The sequence below is a fragment of the Erinaceus europaeus genome, chromosome 16 (assembly GCF_950295315.1).
Source record: "Erinaceus europaeus chromosome 16, mEriEur2.1, whole genome shotgun sequence".
Taxonomy (NCBI): Eukaryota; Metazoa; Chordata; class Mammalia; order Eulipotyphla; family Erinaceidae; genus Erinaceus; species Erinaceus europaeus.
This window is the reverse complement of record NC_080177.1, coordinates 72,556,043-72,570,495: the sequence shown is the minus strand read 5'-3', so window position 1 is coordinate 72,570,495 and position 14,453 is coordinate 72,556,043. Positions and strand designations below refer to the sequence as shown.

The following is a 14,453-nucleotide window of genomic DNA, read 5'->3' as shown; positions in this document are numbered from 1 at the left end:
TAAGCGCACGTGGTGCAAAGCACAAGGACCAGTGTAAGGATCCTGGTTCGAGCCCCCAGCTCCCCACCTGCAGGGTAGTCACTTCACAGTTAGTGAAGCAGGTCTGCAGGTATCTGTTTTTCTCTTTCCCTCTCTGTCTTCCCCTCCTCTCTGCAGTTCTCTCTGTCCTATCCAACAAGGATGACATCAATGAAAACAACAATGAAACAACAATGAAAAACAAGGGCAACAAAAAAGGGGGGGAATAAATAAGTAAAAAAAAAAAAAAAGAATTGTGTCTCTAATGAGTCTAATGGTCAGCTCTTAAGTCCTATCAACTTAATATGGGGAGAAAGTATTAGACTTTGTTTAAAATACTAATTTGCCTTGTGGGCCCACAAGCATGAGTTCCTGAGTTAAATCCCTGGCATGACATGTGCCAGGTGATGCTCTTGTTCTCATTAGTAAATAAATTTTTTATTAAAGAGATTTTTACTAGTTTATATGTACATAATATAGATTTATTAGTAAATCAATAGATTTTTCTCATTAGTAAATAAATACACCTTAATAGATCTCCCCCCCCCCCCCCCGAGCACTACTCACTCAACTCTGACATATGCTGATATAGGGATTGAACCTAGGACTTCAGTTCCTCGGGCATAAGAATCTTTTTGCATAACCACTACACTATTTTCCCCCACCCAATAAATCTTTAATTTTCTTTAATAAGAACATGACTTTGAGCTGTATTTAGAGGGGCCAGATGGCAGTGTATCCAGTAGAATGTACTTTACCATATACAAGGACCCAGGTTTAAACTCCCAGTCCCTGCTGGCAGAGCGGAAGCTTTTCTGAGTAGTGGAGCAGTGCTGTAGGTATGTCTCCTCTCTGACTCTTTCTCACTTTGTCTCTCACCCTCTTTCTAGAGGGGGTGGGGAAGGCCATTAGAAACAGTGGAGGCACACAGGCACAAAGCTCCCAGCTATTACCCTGGTGGCAAAACAAAACTAAGTAGTGGGGTTGGACTACAGCTTGCCTACTTTACCATGCACAAGGGCCTGAGTTTGAGTACCTGGCCACCACATAGGAGCACCAGGCAAAAAGGAAGCTTCCTGAATGATGGAGCAGTGCTGTGGCATCTCCTCTTTCTTTGCTTCCATCTTTTACCCTTTATGTGGAGGTGAAGGATGGTGGGGTGGCAGAGTAGAGTCTGCTGTGTGCAGTGGAATCATGGAGCCATGAAGCTCCAGAAAAACTGGTTAACACCGTGGATGTAAAAAAAATGTATTTAGGGTCCAGAAACTAGCTTGCATACCTTGCACATTCCAGCTGGCATCCTATTTGAAGAAAAAGGTTTCCTCCATTCCCATTTAGAGATCAATGTAGCCTAAGTATGAATATTCTGCTTCTTTTACTCATAAATAAAACCATCTTGGGCCCAGGCAGTGGTGCACTAGGTTAAGCACCCACAGTGCACAAAGACCTGGTTTCAAGCCCCTGGTTCCCACCTTTAGGAGACAAGCTTCACCAGTGTTGAAGTGGGGCTGCAAGTGTCTCTCTCCCTCCCCTCTCAGTTCTCTGTCTTTATTCAATAATAAACAAATTAAAATATTTTTAAAAATAAATAAAACGGGGCCGGGCTATAGCGCAGCTTGTTAACTGCATGTGGCACAAAACTCAAGGGCCATTGTAAGGATCCCGGTTCGAGCCCTGGCTCCCCAGCAGGGGAGTCGCTTCACAGGTGGTGAAGCAGGTCTGCAGGTGTCTTTCCTCTCCATTTCTCTCTGTCCTAGCCAACAATAATGATAGCAATAATAACAATAATACCACAACAATGATAAAAACATGGGTAACAAAAAGGAAAATAAAATATTGAAAAATGAATAAAGTAATCTTTGAAAAGTGTAAATAAAGGGCTGGTAAAATTCTTCACCTGAATAGTATACTTGTGTTAACCATCTGCATAGTCTGGGTTCAAACGCAATCCCCACCTCATTGAGGGATGTTGATGTTAATGGTGTCTTTTTCCCTCTTTCTCTTTTAAAAGATCTCATTTATCCATGAGAAAGATAGAAGAGAGAGAGAAAGAGCCAGACATCCTCTGGTACATGTGCTGCTGGGGATTGAATTCAGAACCTCATGCTTGAGAGTCCAAGGCTTTATCCACTGCTTCCTGGATCACTCCCTCTTTCTTTCTTTCTTTCTTTCTTTCTTTCTTTCTTTCTCTTTTTCTCTTTGTACCTGAAAAAGTCTGCATAGAGTAGTGAAACTCTGGTGGTAACCCATCCCCTTTCCCCCAAAAAACAAACTTAAAATAAAAACTGCTGTAAACCTATGCTACTGTATATCTTAATGGCTAAGGGGAAGCAACAGTTGAAGAATCTTAGTCATGACATTTTCAATTTCAGTTTGTCACAAAGGACATATTTTATTCCTAGATATAGTAGGTCCAATAATGCAAAATATTAATCTGTTGATAGATGAACCTTTCATAAGGAATTTGATATGTGGAAAATAGATTTTATTTATTGGCTAATGATAGAACTAGAGCAGAGGATGTAACTGGCATATGCAGTACTTGGGGATCAAACTCAGTATCTCATGCTCCAGAATCTCACATCTTACCCAGTGCCACCTCCCAGGCCACTTACTTGTTAACAGAGAACCATAGCGTCACTCTGGCATATGTGATCCTGGAAGTTGAACTCGGGACCTCATGCTGCTTAACCCATTGCTGTAGTCACTACACCACTGCCCAGACCACTTGAAACACTTTTGTTTTTAGTGATTTAATACTGTTTACAAAATTACTACAGGACAGTGGGAATCATTCCACACCACTCCCACCACCAGAGCTCTGTGTTCCGATTCCCTCCACTGGAAACTGCAGTGGTTTTCCCAAGGTCACAGATAGGGGTTGACTTTTGAACACATTTTCAACATGCTTTTCTTTTAAATAACATGTTATTTTTGTATAATGACTAAGCTGTTCCTAAAATTTTTATATCTTGACAAATTTGCAGTTATATGATTTTTTGACAGTGTACATCTTCAGTAACATTCTTGAAAACGGTGAATATCCTCAAGTCCAGGGGGCAGGCAGTACAGTGGGTAAAGCATAGCACTCTTGGGATTCGGGCAGTAGCGCAGTGGGTTAAGCGCAGGTGGCGCAAAGCACAAGGACCGGCATAAGGATCCCGGTTTGAGCCCCCGGCTCCCCACCTGCAGGGGAGTCGCTTCACAGGCGGTGAAGCAGGTCTGCAGGTGTCTGTCTTTCTCTCCCCCCTCTGTCTTCCCCTCCTCTCTCCATTTCTCTCTGTCCTATCCAACAACGACGACAACAATAACAACAACAACAATAAAGCAACAAAGGCAACAAAAGGAAATAAATATTAAAAAAAAAAAAAAAAAAAGCATAGCACTCTTAGGCGCGAAGCCCTGAATTTCTTTCATGGCATTGTTCCAGGCTGCTGTTCTGGTTCTTGCCTTCCCCCTTCTCCATTAGTAAGTAACCGAGATAATGTATTTTCTCTTTCTTTTCAGGGTAACCTACAATTACTGCAGAACTGCCTGGTGGTATTGAATGGAGACACATAAGCCACACTCCTCCTTTGGTCAAAAAGGGCTGCCTTCCTTGAGATTTTATTTTTGTTTTCTTAATGACGTTAAGCATTTAATGCTCACTGGAAACAAAAGAAAAAGCTGGTAAAAGCTCATCTACCCTCCCCCCCTTTTTTTCTTCTGAGAAACAGTGGAGCAGTACCCGCCACAGGTGCTGTCAGTCTGAGGAGACTGCACTCCTGCACGAGCTCCCTGGACACTCGTCCATTGTCGATCACCGTGCGCTCTTCTTCAAAAGCCCAAAGCTCCTTTGGTGGTTATTTTACATAGCTTCTGTAACCATGTTTATTTTATGAATACTACTCTTATGGTTGCCAGTCTTACTTACCTTTAATCTGTAAAGTTTAACTCTTTCAAAATACACTATTCAAAGGAGATTAAAAAAATGCTATTACTTTTTTTTTTTAAACTTCATATACCACCTTACTTTATTCATGTATCCTGGTAAAGAGTTGTAATCAGACTTATTTTTAATTATGATGATTTCTTATAAGTTTTTGGACAGGCTTTCTGTAATCTTTATAAGTATGATCTCTGAAGAGCAAATGCATTAGTATGTTTGCCTTAAACTTGTAGATTAAACCACTAGTTAGCAAATAAACAGTGATAACAGTGATACTTTTAAACTCTGTAAGTCATTGTATCACTTAAAAATTTGGAGTAGCTGGGAGTCAGGTGGTAGCACAGCAGGTTAAGCGCATGTAGCGCAAAGCGCAAGGATCGGCTAAGGATCCTGGTTCGAGCCCCCAGCTCCCCACCTGCAGGAGAGTTGCTTCACGGACAGTGAAGCAGGTCTGCAGGTGTCTGTCTTTCTCTCCCCCTCTGTTTTCCTCCCCTCTCTATTTCTTTCTGTCCTATCCAACAATGACATCACTAACTACAATAATAACTACAACAATAAAAAACAATGGTAACAAAAGGGAATAAATATTTAAAATTAAAAAATTTTGTAGTAGCTATAGTAGATCTATGTTGCATATGCCTTATAGTATAGGCTTCTTTTGCCCATCTTTTTCTTTCTTCCTTTCTTGTCTCGTAAAGTGGAATAGTGAACCAAGTTCAACAGATTCCTTTACAAAATAAGGAACTTCTTCTCTGTGCTCTTGGCACTTCATAGAAGGTGGGATTGGGCAGACATATTCGAGACAACTATTGCTGAATTACTGGTTTCCGAAAATCCATCCTCGATTCAGCTACTTAACCTTGTAATGTCATTTGAGCCACTTGGAAGCTGTCACACCAGTGTAAATATTGGTCTATAAAGAGAGAGGTCTGTCACGAGGAATAGCACTTGGTGTGGGAAGGACTAGATTTTTTGGTCTAAAGGTTAGTGTACAAAAGGAATCCACCTTTCTAATGTAAATGGACCCTTTTTCTAGTTTAAAATTACTTTGGATGGTGGGAATTTTCCACTCTCAACTTTTCTCCCACTTGGAGCCCACGGCCATTTGTGTAGGTCACTCTTCGGTTGGGGGTCCTCATATTGTTGCAGTCCCCAAGCTCCTGTGGAAAATGCCTGGTCCAGGTCTCACGACAGGTCACGATCACTAATTGCTTCCTCTGCAGCATGTTCTCTTGCCTCATTGAAATGCTGGTTCATGTTTCATCTCATTAGTGGACATTGTTCCCCAGTGCTGTTGAGCTGTTAACTGAGCGATCCATATGTTTTGTCCTTCATGTCACCTTCACTGTTAAATATATATATGCCCATGTGAGACCCACTAGTGGGGAAACATGGGATGGAGAGCCCCAGCTTCAATTTACCCAAATCTACCCCTGTACTGATTACTTTTGTGACCTCAGATATGGTTTGCTTAACCTCTCTGCCTCAGTTTCTCTAAAGGACCTGTTGACCTACCTCACAGGGGTGTTGTGAGGATTAATAAATGTTGGTACAGTACTTTGGGAATGTAAAGATGCTGTGTAAATGCTCACCAGTAGCAAGAACTGGGCAAAAAGTTTCATATAGCATTCTATATCCAGGGAATCCATTTCTGTCCAGGTCCTGTTTTGATTTTTTTTTCAACAAGACAAATGATTTATTTGGTAGCAAGTAAAAAGGAATTCTTAATTTCTCTGGAGGGTAAACTTCATAGTCAACAGTATAGCAACACATTAGAATTCACTCAGTCCTTGATCTTTTGCATAAAATGCAAAGGAGATATTTTAAGGATATTTTATTTTATTCCTGTTTTAAGGAAGGGGGTAGAGTTGGAAAGGACAATTCTTAGCCTCTAGTTTATATTTTATTTTATTATTTTTTAAAGATTTTGGTTTTTTTATTTATGAGAAAGGAGAAAGAACCAGACATCATTCTGGCACATGTGCTGCTGGGGATCGAACTCGGGACCTCATGCTTGAGAATTCAAAGCTTTTACTTATTAGAGACAAATTGAGAAGGGAGGGAGAGAGACAGACACCTGCAACCCTACTTCATCACTTGTGAAGCTTTCCTCTTGAAGGTGGGGACCAGGGGCTTGAACTCAGGTCCTTGTACACTGTAATCTGAGCACTTAAGACGTGCTACTGCCTGGCCCCAAATTTCTTTTTATTACTGGATAGAAACAGAAATTGAGAGGACAGAGGGAGAGAAACAGACCTGCAGCACTGCTTCATCACTCAGGAAGCTTCCTCAAGTGGAGGGCTAGGGGCTTGAACCCAGCAACTTGCTTTAGTGTGTATACTTAACCAGGTGCACCACCACCTGGCTCCCCCTAGTTTATATTTTAGAGCACGCACTAAAAATTGAATACCTGAGAGCTTAAGTGCACACATTACAGTGTGCAAGGACCCTGGTCCCCACCTGTAGGAGGGAAATTTACAAGTGGTGAAGCAGGGCTGCAGGTGTCTCTGTCCCTCTACCTCCTCCCCTCTAAATTTCTCTATCCAATAATAAATTGAATTAAAAAATATAATTGAAGGGGGATGGGTGGTGGTGCACCTGGATAAGCGCACATAGAGTGTGCAAGGACCATGGTTCAGTCTCCCTACCTGCAGGGGAAAGCTTGTGAGGTGAAGCAGTGCTGCAGGTATCTCTCTCCCTATTACCCCCCCTTCCCTCTCGATTTCTGGCTGTCTGTATCCAATAAAGAAAAACGGGCTGGGGGGGGGGGAGGCGGTGGTGCACCTGGTCAAGCATACACATTACAGTGCACAAGGGCCCAGGTTCGAGCCCCCGGCCCCCCCTGCAGGGGGAAAGCTTCACAAGTGGTGAAGCTGGGCTGCAGGTGTCTCTTCCCCTCTCTATCTCCTCCCCCTTTCAATTTCTCTGTTTCTATCCAATAATAAAATATTAAGAAAAAGAAAACAGGCTGGGTGGTGGCACACCTGGTTTGAGCGCATATGTTGCAATGCACAAGGACCTGGGTTCGAGCCCCCAGTCCCCACTTGTAGGAGGAAAGCTTTGCAAGTATTGAAGCAGGGTTGTAGGTGTCTTTCTGTCCCACTCCCTGTCTCCCCCTTCTCAATTTCTAACTAACCCTATCCAGGAAATAAAGATAATAAAAAATTAAAAGCAAAATATATATAATTAAAAAATAAAAAAGATCGAATAGATGGACGCATCTGAATGTATTAGAGGAGGGAGAGAGCATCTTCACTAGGCTTTTTTCCCCTCAAAGATGTATTTGTGAGGAGACAGAAGAGTCAGAGCATAACTCTGGCACCTGCAATGCTGAAGATTGTATTTGGGGACCTCGTGCTTGAGAGTCCAGTACTTTATCCATTGTGCCACCTCCTAGACTCCAAGCGCCTGCTTTTCTGAGCATATTGCCCAGGTTTGGCACCATATGGGAGGTGCTATTCTGCCAGAGGAAGCTCTGAGGCTGTAGTGTCTCCCCATCTCCCCTCCCATTACCTTCCCCTCACTTCTCCCCCTTTCCTTCTCTCCCCTCCCAATGAAAAGGCACCCCTGAGTGGTGAGGGCATGGCTCCACCAAAGAGGAACCATCGTGTGTGGTGTGGATTAGAGTTGCTAGGAATTACATTTATAGTGAATTGACAACCGGGCAGGGTGGTGGCGCACCTGGTTGAGTGCACATGCTACAGTGCGCAAGAACCCGGATTCAAGCCCCCGTCCCCACCTGCAGGAGGAAAAACTTTGCAAGTGGTGAAGCAGGGCTGCAGGCGTCTCCGTCTCTTTCCCTCTTTATTTCCCCCTTTCTCTTGATTTCTGGATGTCTCCAATAAATAAAGATTAAAAAAATTTTTTAAGATGTACCAGTAAGGTAAAGAATGTATGTTACTCCCTCAAGGACATTATGTTACTCCCTCATGGACATTATATATATATTTACTTACCGGGTAGAGACAGAAATTGCGAGGAATGGGGAAGATAGGAAGACAGACACTGGTTCACTGTTTGTGAAACTTCTCCCTGCAGGTGGGGACCAGAGCCTTGAACCCAGGTCCTTGCATTTTGTAGCATGTGCATGCACGTGTGCCACCCACTGGACCTCCCCCGCCCCAGAACATTCTTAGGACAGATTCTGTTCTGTACCTCCAAAACAATTGAAACATTTTATTTTGGAGTCTGGGCAGTGAGTGGCACACCCAGTTTAAGCACACATGTTAGTTACCATGCACAAGGACCTGGGTTCAAGCCCAGTAGTATAGTAGATAAAGTATTGTGCTCTTAAGCAGAAAATCCTGAGTTTAATCCTTGGTGTCACGTGCCACAGTGATGCTCTGCTCTGATTCTCTTACTAGTCAATCTTTTAAAAGATTTATAAATCTAGTAGTAACAACATGTAAACGCTGAATGAGGCTACCATTTTGGGCTGTTGTTTGGGGGTTTATTACCATGGTTAAATAGAAAAGGGGGAGCTCGGGTGGTGGCTCAGTGGGTTGGGCGCACGTGGCGCAAAGCGCAAGGACCGGCGTAGGGATCCTGGTTCAAGCCCCCGGCTCTCCACCTGCAGAGGAGTCGCTTCACAGGCGGTGAAGCAGGTCTGCAGTTGTCTCTTTCTCTCCCCCTCTCTGTCTTCCCCTCCTCTCTCCATTTCTCTCTGTCCTATCCAACAACGAATAACATCAACAATGGTAATAATAATGACCACGGCAAGGCTACAACAAGGGCAACAAAAGGGGGAAAAAATGGCCTCCAGGAGCGGTGGATTCATGGTGCAGGTACCGAGCCCAGCAATAACCCTGGAGGAAAAAAAAAAAAAGGAGTTGGGCAGTAGCATAGCGGGTTAAGTGCACATTGCACGAAGCACAAGGACTCGCACAAGGATCACTGTGCAAGCCCCCGGCTCCCCACCTGCAGGAGAGTTGTTTTACAGATGGTGAAGCAGGTCTGCAGGTGTCTTTCTCTCCCCCTCTTTGTCTTCCCCTCCTCTCTCCATTTCTCTCTGTCCTAACAATGACATTGATAACAACAACAATAATAATACAACAATAAAAAACAAGGGCAACAAAAGGGAAAATAAATATAAAAAAAAAGAAGAAAGCAGCCTATGTAGTAAAGAAAAGTGAAAAGACTTTCCTTGAGCGCCTTGTCTAAAATTTGAAGCCCTTACCCCAATCCTACCTCTGTCCCATCTTTCCTCTCTTAATCAAGCCACTTCCCTCAATCCTGTTTCTCATTTCTTGTTTACTTCTTTTGCTTCATTTGCTGTTGCTGCACAAGAACAGAAAGAACCCCACAACTTACGTCAGAAAATCATTACACGACCTGGAAGGTGATCGATCTAGTAGCTATATAAGCCGTGAACTCTCAAACTTGGGGTCTTGAGTTCAATCCCTGGCGCCACGTGTGCATAGTGATTCCATTTCTCTCTTCCTCTCATTGATAAATACCAGGGGAGGGGATCACTACTTTGATCACAAATCTGCAATTGTGGCTGGGATTCCTCTGCTCCCTTCTGTGTGAGGTCTTAGTGTGCAACGGAAACAGCTGAGGGCTGTAAATGTGTACGCTTCCTCATCACACGGCGGTCTCATAGTAATAGGATCTCTGGGGAGAGGTCAGGTGGAAACTACACAACTTCTTTCTTCTTCTTCTAGCGTTTGCCCTTCTTCCGTAGCCAGTCAACAGCGTCAGGTTGAGCCTGATGTCAAGTTTCGAGACCTCCTTTGAATCTGGAGAGGTGGCAGTCGTTGACTATGTGGGTCATAGTCTGTCTGTAGCCGCAGGGGCAGTTCGGGTCGTCTCTGGCTCCCCAGCGATGGAACATGGCGCACCGGCCATGGCCTGTTCGATAGCGATTGAGGAGGGCCCAATCATAACGTGCTAGGTCAAAGCCGGGTTGACGCTTGCAGGGGTCTGTGATGAGGTGTTTGTTCTTTACCTCAGCTGACTGCCAGCTCTGTTTCCAAGAGACTGGAACAGAGAAGTTCATTGTAGGTGTAGGGGACCAGATTGGGTGACGAGACGTCAAGCGTTGGACAGGGTGGGCGAAGATATCCGCGTAGATTGGCAGGTCCGGTCGAGCGTAGACGTGGGAAATGAACTTAGATGATGCCGCATCCCGACGAATATCTGGCGGGGCGATGTTGCTAAGAACTGGCAGCCATGGAACCGGGGTGGAACGGATGGTTCCAGAAATGATCCTCATGGAGGAATATAATTTGGAATCGACCAAGTGGACATGGGGGCTACGGAACCATACTGGGGCACAGTATTCTGCAGTGGAATAGCGTAATGCCAGAGAGGATGATGCCAGACAACTTCTTGAAACCCAGCATCAGAATTCTCCAGAATTTCACTTCTGTCAACTCTGTGCATGCTAAAGGCTAAAGAAAGTCCAGTCAAGGGGAAAGGGATAAATTCCCATCTCTCCATGGGAGAAGTATTACAGATAGAAATTTATCCATTTATCATTTAAAAGACTTATTGGCTTAATGTCTAAAAACACCAGAGGCCTCAAATGGTGAAGCCTTGGCATGCTAGAAGCCCCGGGTTCCAATACTGGCGCCACACTGGAGCACTTCATATACGACTGGGGGGATTTTCTTGGTTGATGGAATGGTGCTATGGTGGCTTGCTCCAAAATCACACACCCCCAACCCACCCTTTCTGGTGTCAGAGGGGCTTCAATGTTCCAAACCAACTTTTTCAAATAGAAGTAGATGGAAACCCTACAGCACCAAAGCTTCCGACAGTAAGGTAGGGGCAGACTGGAACCAGGTTGATGCACATGACAAAGCAAGCTCACTTTCTTCTTTTTAAAAAAAGAGTTTTAAAAAGATGTATTGTGTGGTCTGGGTGGTGGCAAAGTGATAAAGCTTTGGACGCTCAAGCATGAGGTCCCAGAGTTCAATCCCCGGCAGCACATGTGCCAGAGTGATGCCTGGTTCTTTCTCTCTCCTCCTATATTTCTCACAAATAAATAAAAAAAATCTTTTTAAAAAAATATTTATTATATATATTGCAAGCTCACTTTCTAAGTGAATTATCTTGCTGGCACCTCCCTTCTCTCTAAAACAATGAAAAAGTGGATCTGGGAGAGACAGTAGCACAGAAGCATGAAGTCTGGGGACCACAATGAATAAATTAGTCAAATTAAATACAAATGTAAAAACACTAAAGTTGAGTAGCTTATTTCATTTTTAAAAATTAAATATATTTTAAAAATATCTTATAAACATAAGATATAATTTCCTTTTGATGTTTTTGTATTTATTTTCCCTTTTGTCTCTTTTTGTATTTATTTTCCCTTTTGTTGCCCTTGTTGTTCTTTATTGTTGTTATTATTGTTGTTATTGATATCGTCGTTGTTGGAAAGGACAGACAGAAATGGAGAGAGGAGGCGAAGACAGAGGGGGAGAGAAAGACACCTGCAGACCTGCTTCACTACCTGTGAAGTGACTCCCCTGCAGGTGGCGAGCTGGGGCCGCGAACCGGGATCTTTACTCCAGCCCTTGCGCTTCGTGCCACGTGCGCTCAACCTGCTGCGCTACCGCCTGCTGCACGACCCCTATTTATTCCCTTTCGTTGCCCTTGTTATTTTATTGTTGTAGTTATTATTGTTGTTGTTATTGATGTCGTTGTTGTTGGATAGGACAGAGAGAAATGGAGAGAGGAGGGGAAGACAGAGAGGGGGAGAGAAAGACAGACACCTGCAGACCTGCTTCACCGCCTGTGAAGCGACGCTCCTGCAGGTGGGGAGCCGGGGGCTCGAACCGGGATCCTTACGCGGGTCCTTGCGCTTTGCAGCACCTGCGCTTCTTTAGGTTTTCTAACAGCTGTTATGTAGGTTAAAGCAGTTGGTGTGTTTGGTGTTTTTTGACATCTACTCAGATATTTGCGATTAGGCAATTGTTATTGAAGTTGGGAAAGCCTCGGTCCTTAGGGTGGGGCTCGCTCATAATAGTCTCCAGTGAGGATGAGAGAGACACATGTCTTGGAACTCCCTTCTACCTGAAAAGAAGACGAGTTCAAATTCAAACACGATCACTTTTCTGTGGGGTCCTTAACTGCCGGCTGCCGGGCGCCCAGTGATTCGCCCTTTTTAAGTTTCCCTGTCAACCTGTAGCTACGAAGTCAGCAGAGCCGGGGGACCGGCGGCGAGAGCCAATAGCGCCTTGGAGGCGTGGTGTATGCAGATTAGCGTGCGCGCAAAGGAGGCTGGTCTGCACCCACTAGGGAGACTCTCCGCGTAGCTCTCGAGATACAAGCATCCCTGAGAATTTTTCCCAATGGAATAAAGTGTGAGACACGGGACTTTGAGAAAGCAAGGGTGAGGAGGTGGCATGAGAATAGTGACCACGTGTTAAGAGTGAGTGTCATGCGAGGTTCCGTTTGCAGGCGTGGTGAGCAGCTCATATTTACCTGGCAGGGGAGGTACCTTGACCAGCAATGTGCCTTTTCCCAGGGCGAGGCTTATCCATTCCACAGGGGGTGTGCTGATTCCTGCGATTTCCCCAAGTGTGGGAAACTCGACTGCATAATTTGTGGTAGTGGGTGACTACGTTCGCATTCTCCCCTGTGTTTTTGGCTTAAATATTAGAATTGTTTAGTCTAGATCCCGGTTCCAACTCCGCCTCCTCACCTGCTTTCCAGGCGGTGAAGCAGGTGTCTGTCTTTCTCTCCCCCCCTGTCTTCCCCTCCTCTCTCCGTTTCTCTGTCCTATCCAACAACAATGACAACAATAATAAGTACAACAATAAAAAAAAGAATTGTTTAGTCTTAATTCTCCTCACTATAACTAGTTGGGTGTGGAGAGTTTTAGCAGATGGCGCAGTGGAGTTGTAAAGTTCAGGTTTCAACGTTTGCTAGCAAGCATAATAAGCTGATATCTAGCTTTTTTATTTTGCTCTTGTATGTTCTTCATTAATAAGTGAATGTAACTTCTTTTTCTCGAAAAAAAAAACGGAGGGGTAGAAGTAGATAGCATAATGATTATGCAAACAGACTCTCTTCCACCCCCCCACCCCCCACACACACACCATAAGCCAGGGGAGGAGGAAGAAAAGGTGCCCTTTGAAGAAAGATTCCAGGGCTAGGAAGTCAGTCATGAGGACTCTGGGGAAAGAGCACTCTAAGCACAGATGCCCTCCGGAGTAAAAGGCCAGATAGTAGGACTGTGTTTGGGGAACAGCAATAGGCCCTGTGTCCAGAGGAAATACAGCTGCACAGAACAGGGACTGTAAGACACAAATGCTTTGAGCAGGGCACTAACTTGCTCTACTACCCCAAACTCCCTTCTGCCTCAACACGAGCCACACCCCCAAATGACTCCAACTGCATGGGAGAAAGGCCATGGTGACAGGAAGATGATGAGGAAAATGTGCTAAGAGTCATGGCAACATGATGTTGCCAGGTGGTAAAATAGCTCACCTGGCTAGTGCAGGGCTTTGTCATGTGTACAACTCAGGTCGGAACCCAGATGCACTACACGGAGGAAGCTGGCTGCTGTGCTCTTCTTCATAGCACAGTCACAATTCCAGAGTACTGTACCAATACTTTTATTAAAAATTTTAAATTATCTTTTTTTTTAATGTTTTATTTATTCCCTTTTGTTGCCATGCCTCGACCTCGCGTGAGCTTAATGTGCAGCTTGGCGGTACGAGAATCCGGCATGAAGCCCAGCCAGTCTATCTTGGCGTTACTCTCGATCACACCCTGTCATTTCACGAACATCTCATAAAAACTGCAGCAAAGGTGGGCGCGAGGAATCACATCATTGCAAGACTGGCCAGCTCCTCATGGGCCGCGAGCGCTTCCACACTACGATCATCCTCTCTGGCATTATGCTATTCCACTGCAGAATACTGTGCCCCAGTATGGTTCCGTAGCCCCCATGTCCACTTGGTCGATTCCAAATTATATTCCTCCATGAGGATCATTTCTAGAACCATCCGTTCCACCCCGGTTCCATGGCTGCCAGTTCTTAGCAACATCGCCCCACCAGATATTCGTCGGGATGCGGCATCATCTAAGTTCATTTCCCACGTCTACGCTCGACCGGACCTGCCCATATACGCGGATATCTTCGCCCACCCTGTCCAACGCTTGACGTCTCGTCACCCAATCTGGTCCCCTACGCCTACAATGAACTTCTCTGTTCCAGACTCTTGGAAACAGAGTTGGCAGTCAGCTGAGGTAAAGAACAAACACCTCATCACAGACCCCTGCAAGCGTCAACCCGGCTTTGACCTAGCACGTTATGACTGGGCAAACGCTAGAAGAAGAACTGAACACCTGTGAAGCGACTCCCCTGCAGGTGGGGAGCGGGAGGCTGGAACCGGGGTCCTTACGTGGGGCCTTGCTGACCTTTTTTTGTTTCTCACTGTTAAGTCTGAGTGAAGTCCAATGATAGGCAGAGACTGAAGTTTTTTTTAAAAAAATTATTTTTATTTTTCCCTTTTGTTACCCTTGTTGTTTATCGTCGTTGTTGTTGGATAGG

General features: G+C 44.6%; 1 protein-coding gene and 1 non-coding gene across 2 annotated transcripts in view; both read left to right on the top strand.

Annotated features, from left to right (window-relative positions):
- The window catches only part of SNX6 (sorting nexin 6), a 42,975-nt gene extending 37,472 nt beyond the window's left edge, over positions 1-5,503 (top strand). Inside the window, exon 14 of the mRNA XM_060175413.1 lies at positions 3,526-5,503. Coding sequence (XP_060031396.1) covers positions 3,526-3,579 — 54 coding nt within the window. The 3' untranslated portion in view covers positions 3,580-5,503. The remainder of the gene's footprint in view (positions 1-3,525) is intronic.
- A 6,865-nt stretch (positions 5,504-12,368) lies between these two features.
- LOC132533538 (U1 spliceosomal RNA) lies at positions 12,369-12,533 on the top strand. Its single transcript, XR_009545413.1, has one exon. It is a non-coding gene; the product is annotated as a U1 spliceosomal RNA (small nuclear RNA).
- The last annotated feature ends 1,920 nt before the right edge of the window (positions 12,534-14,453 follow it).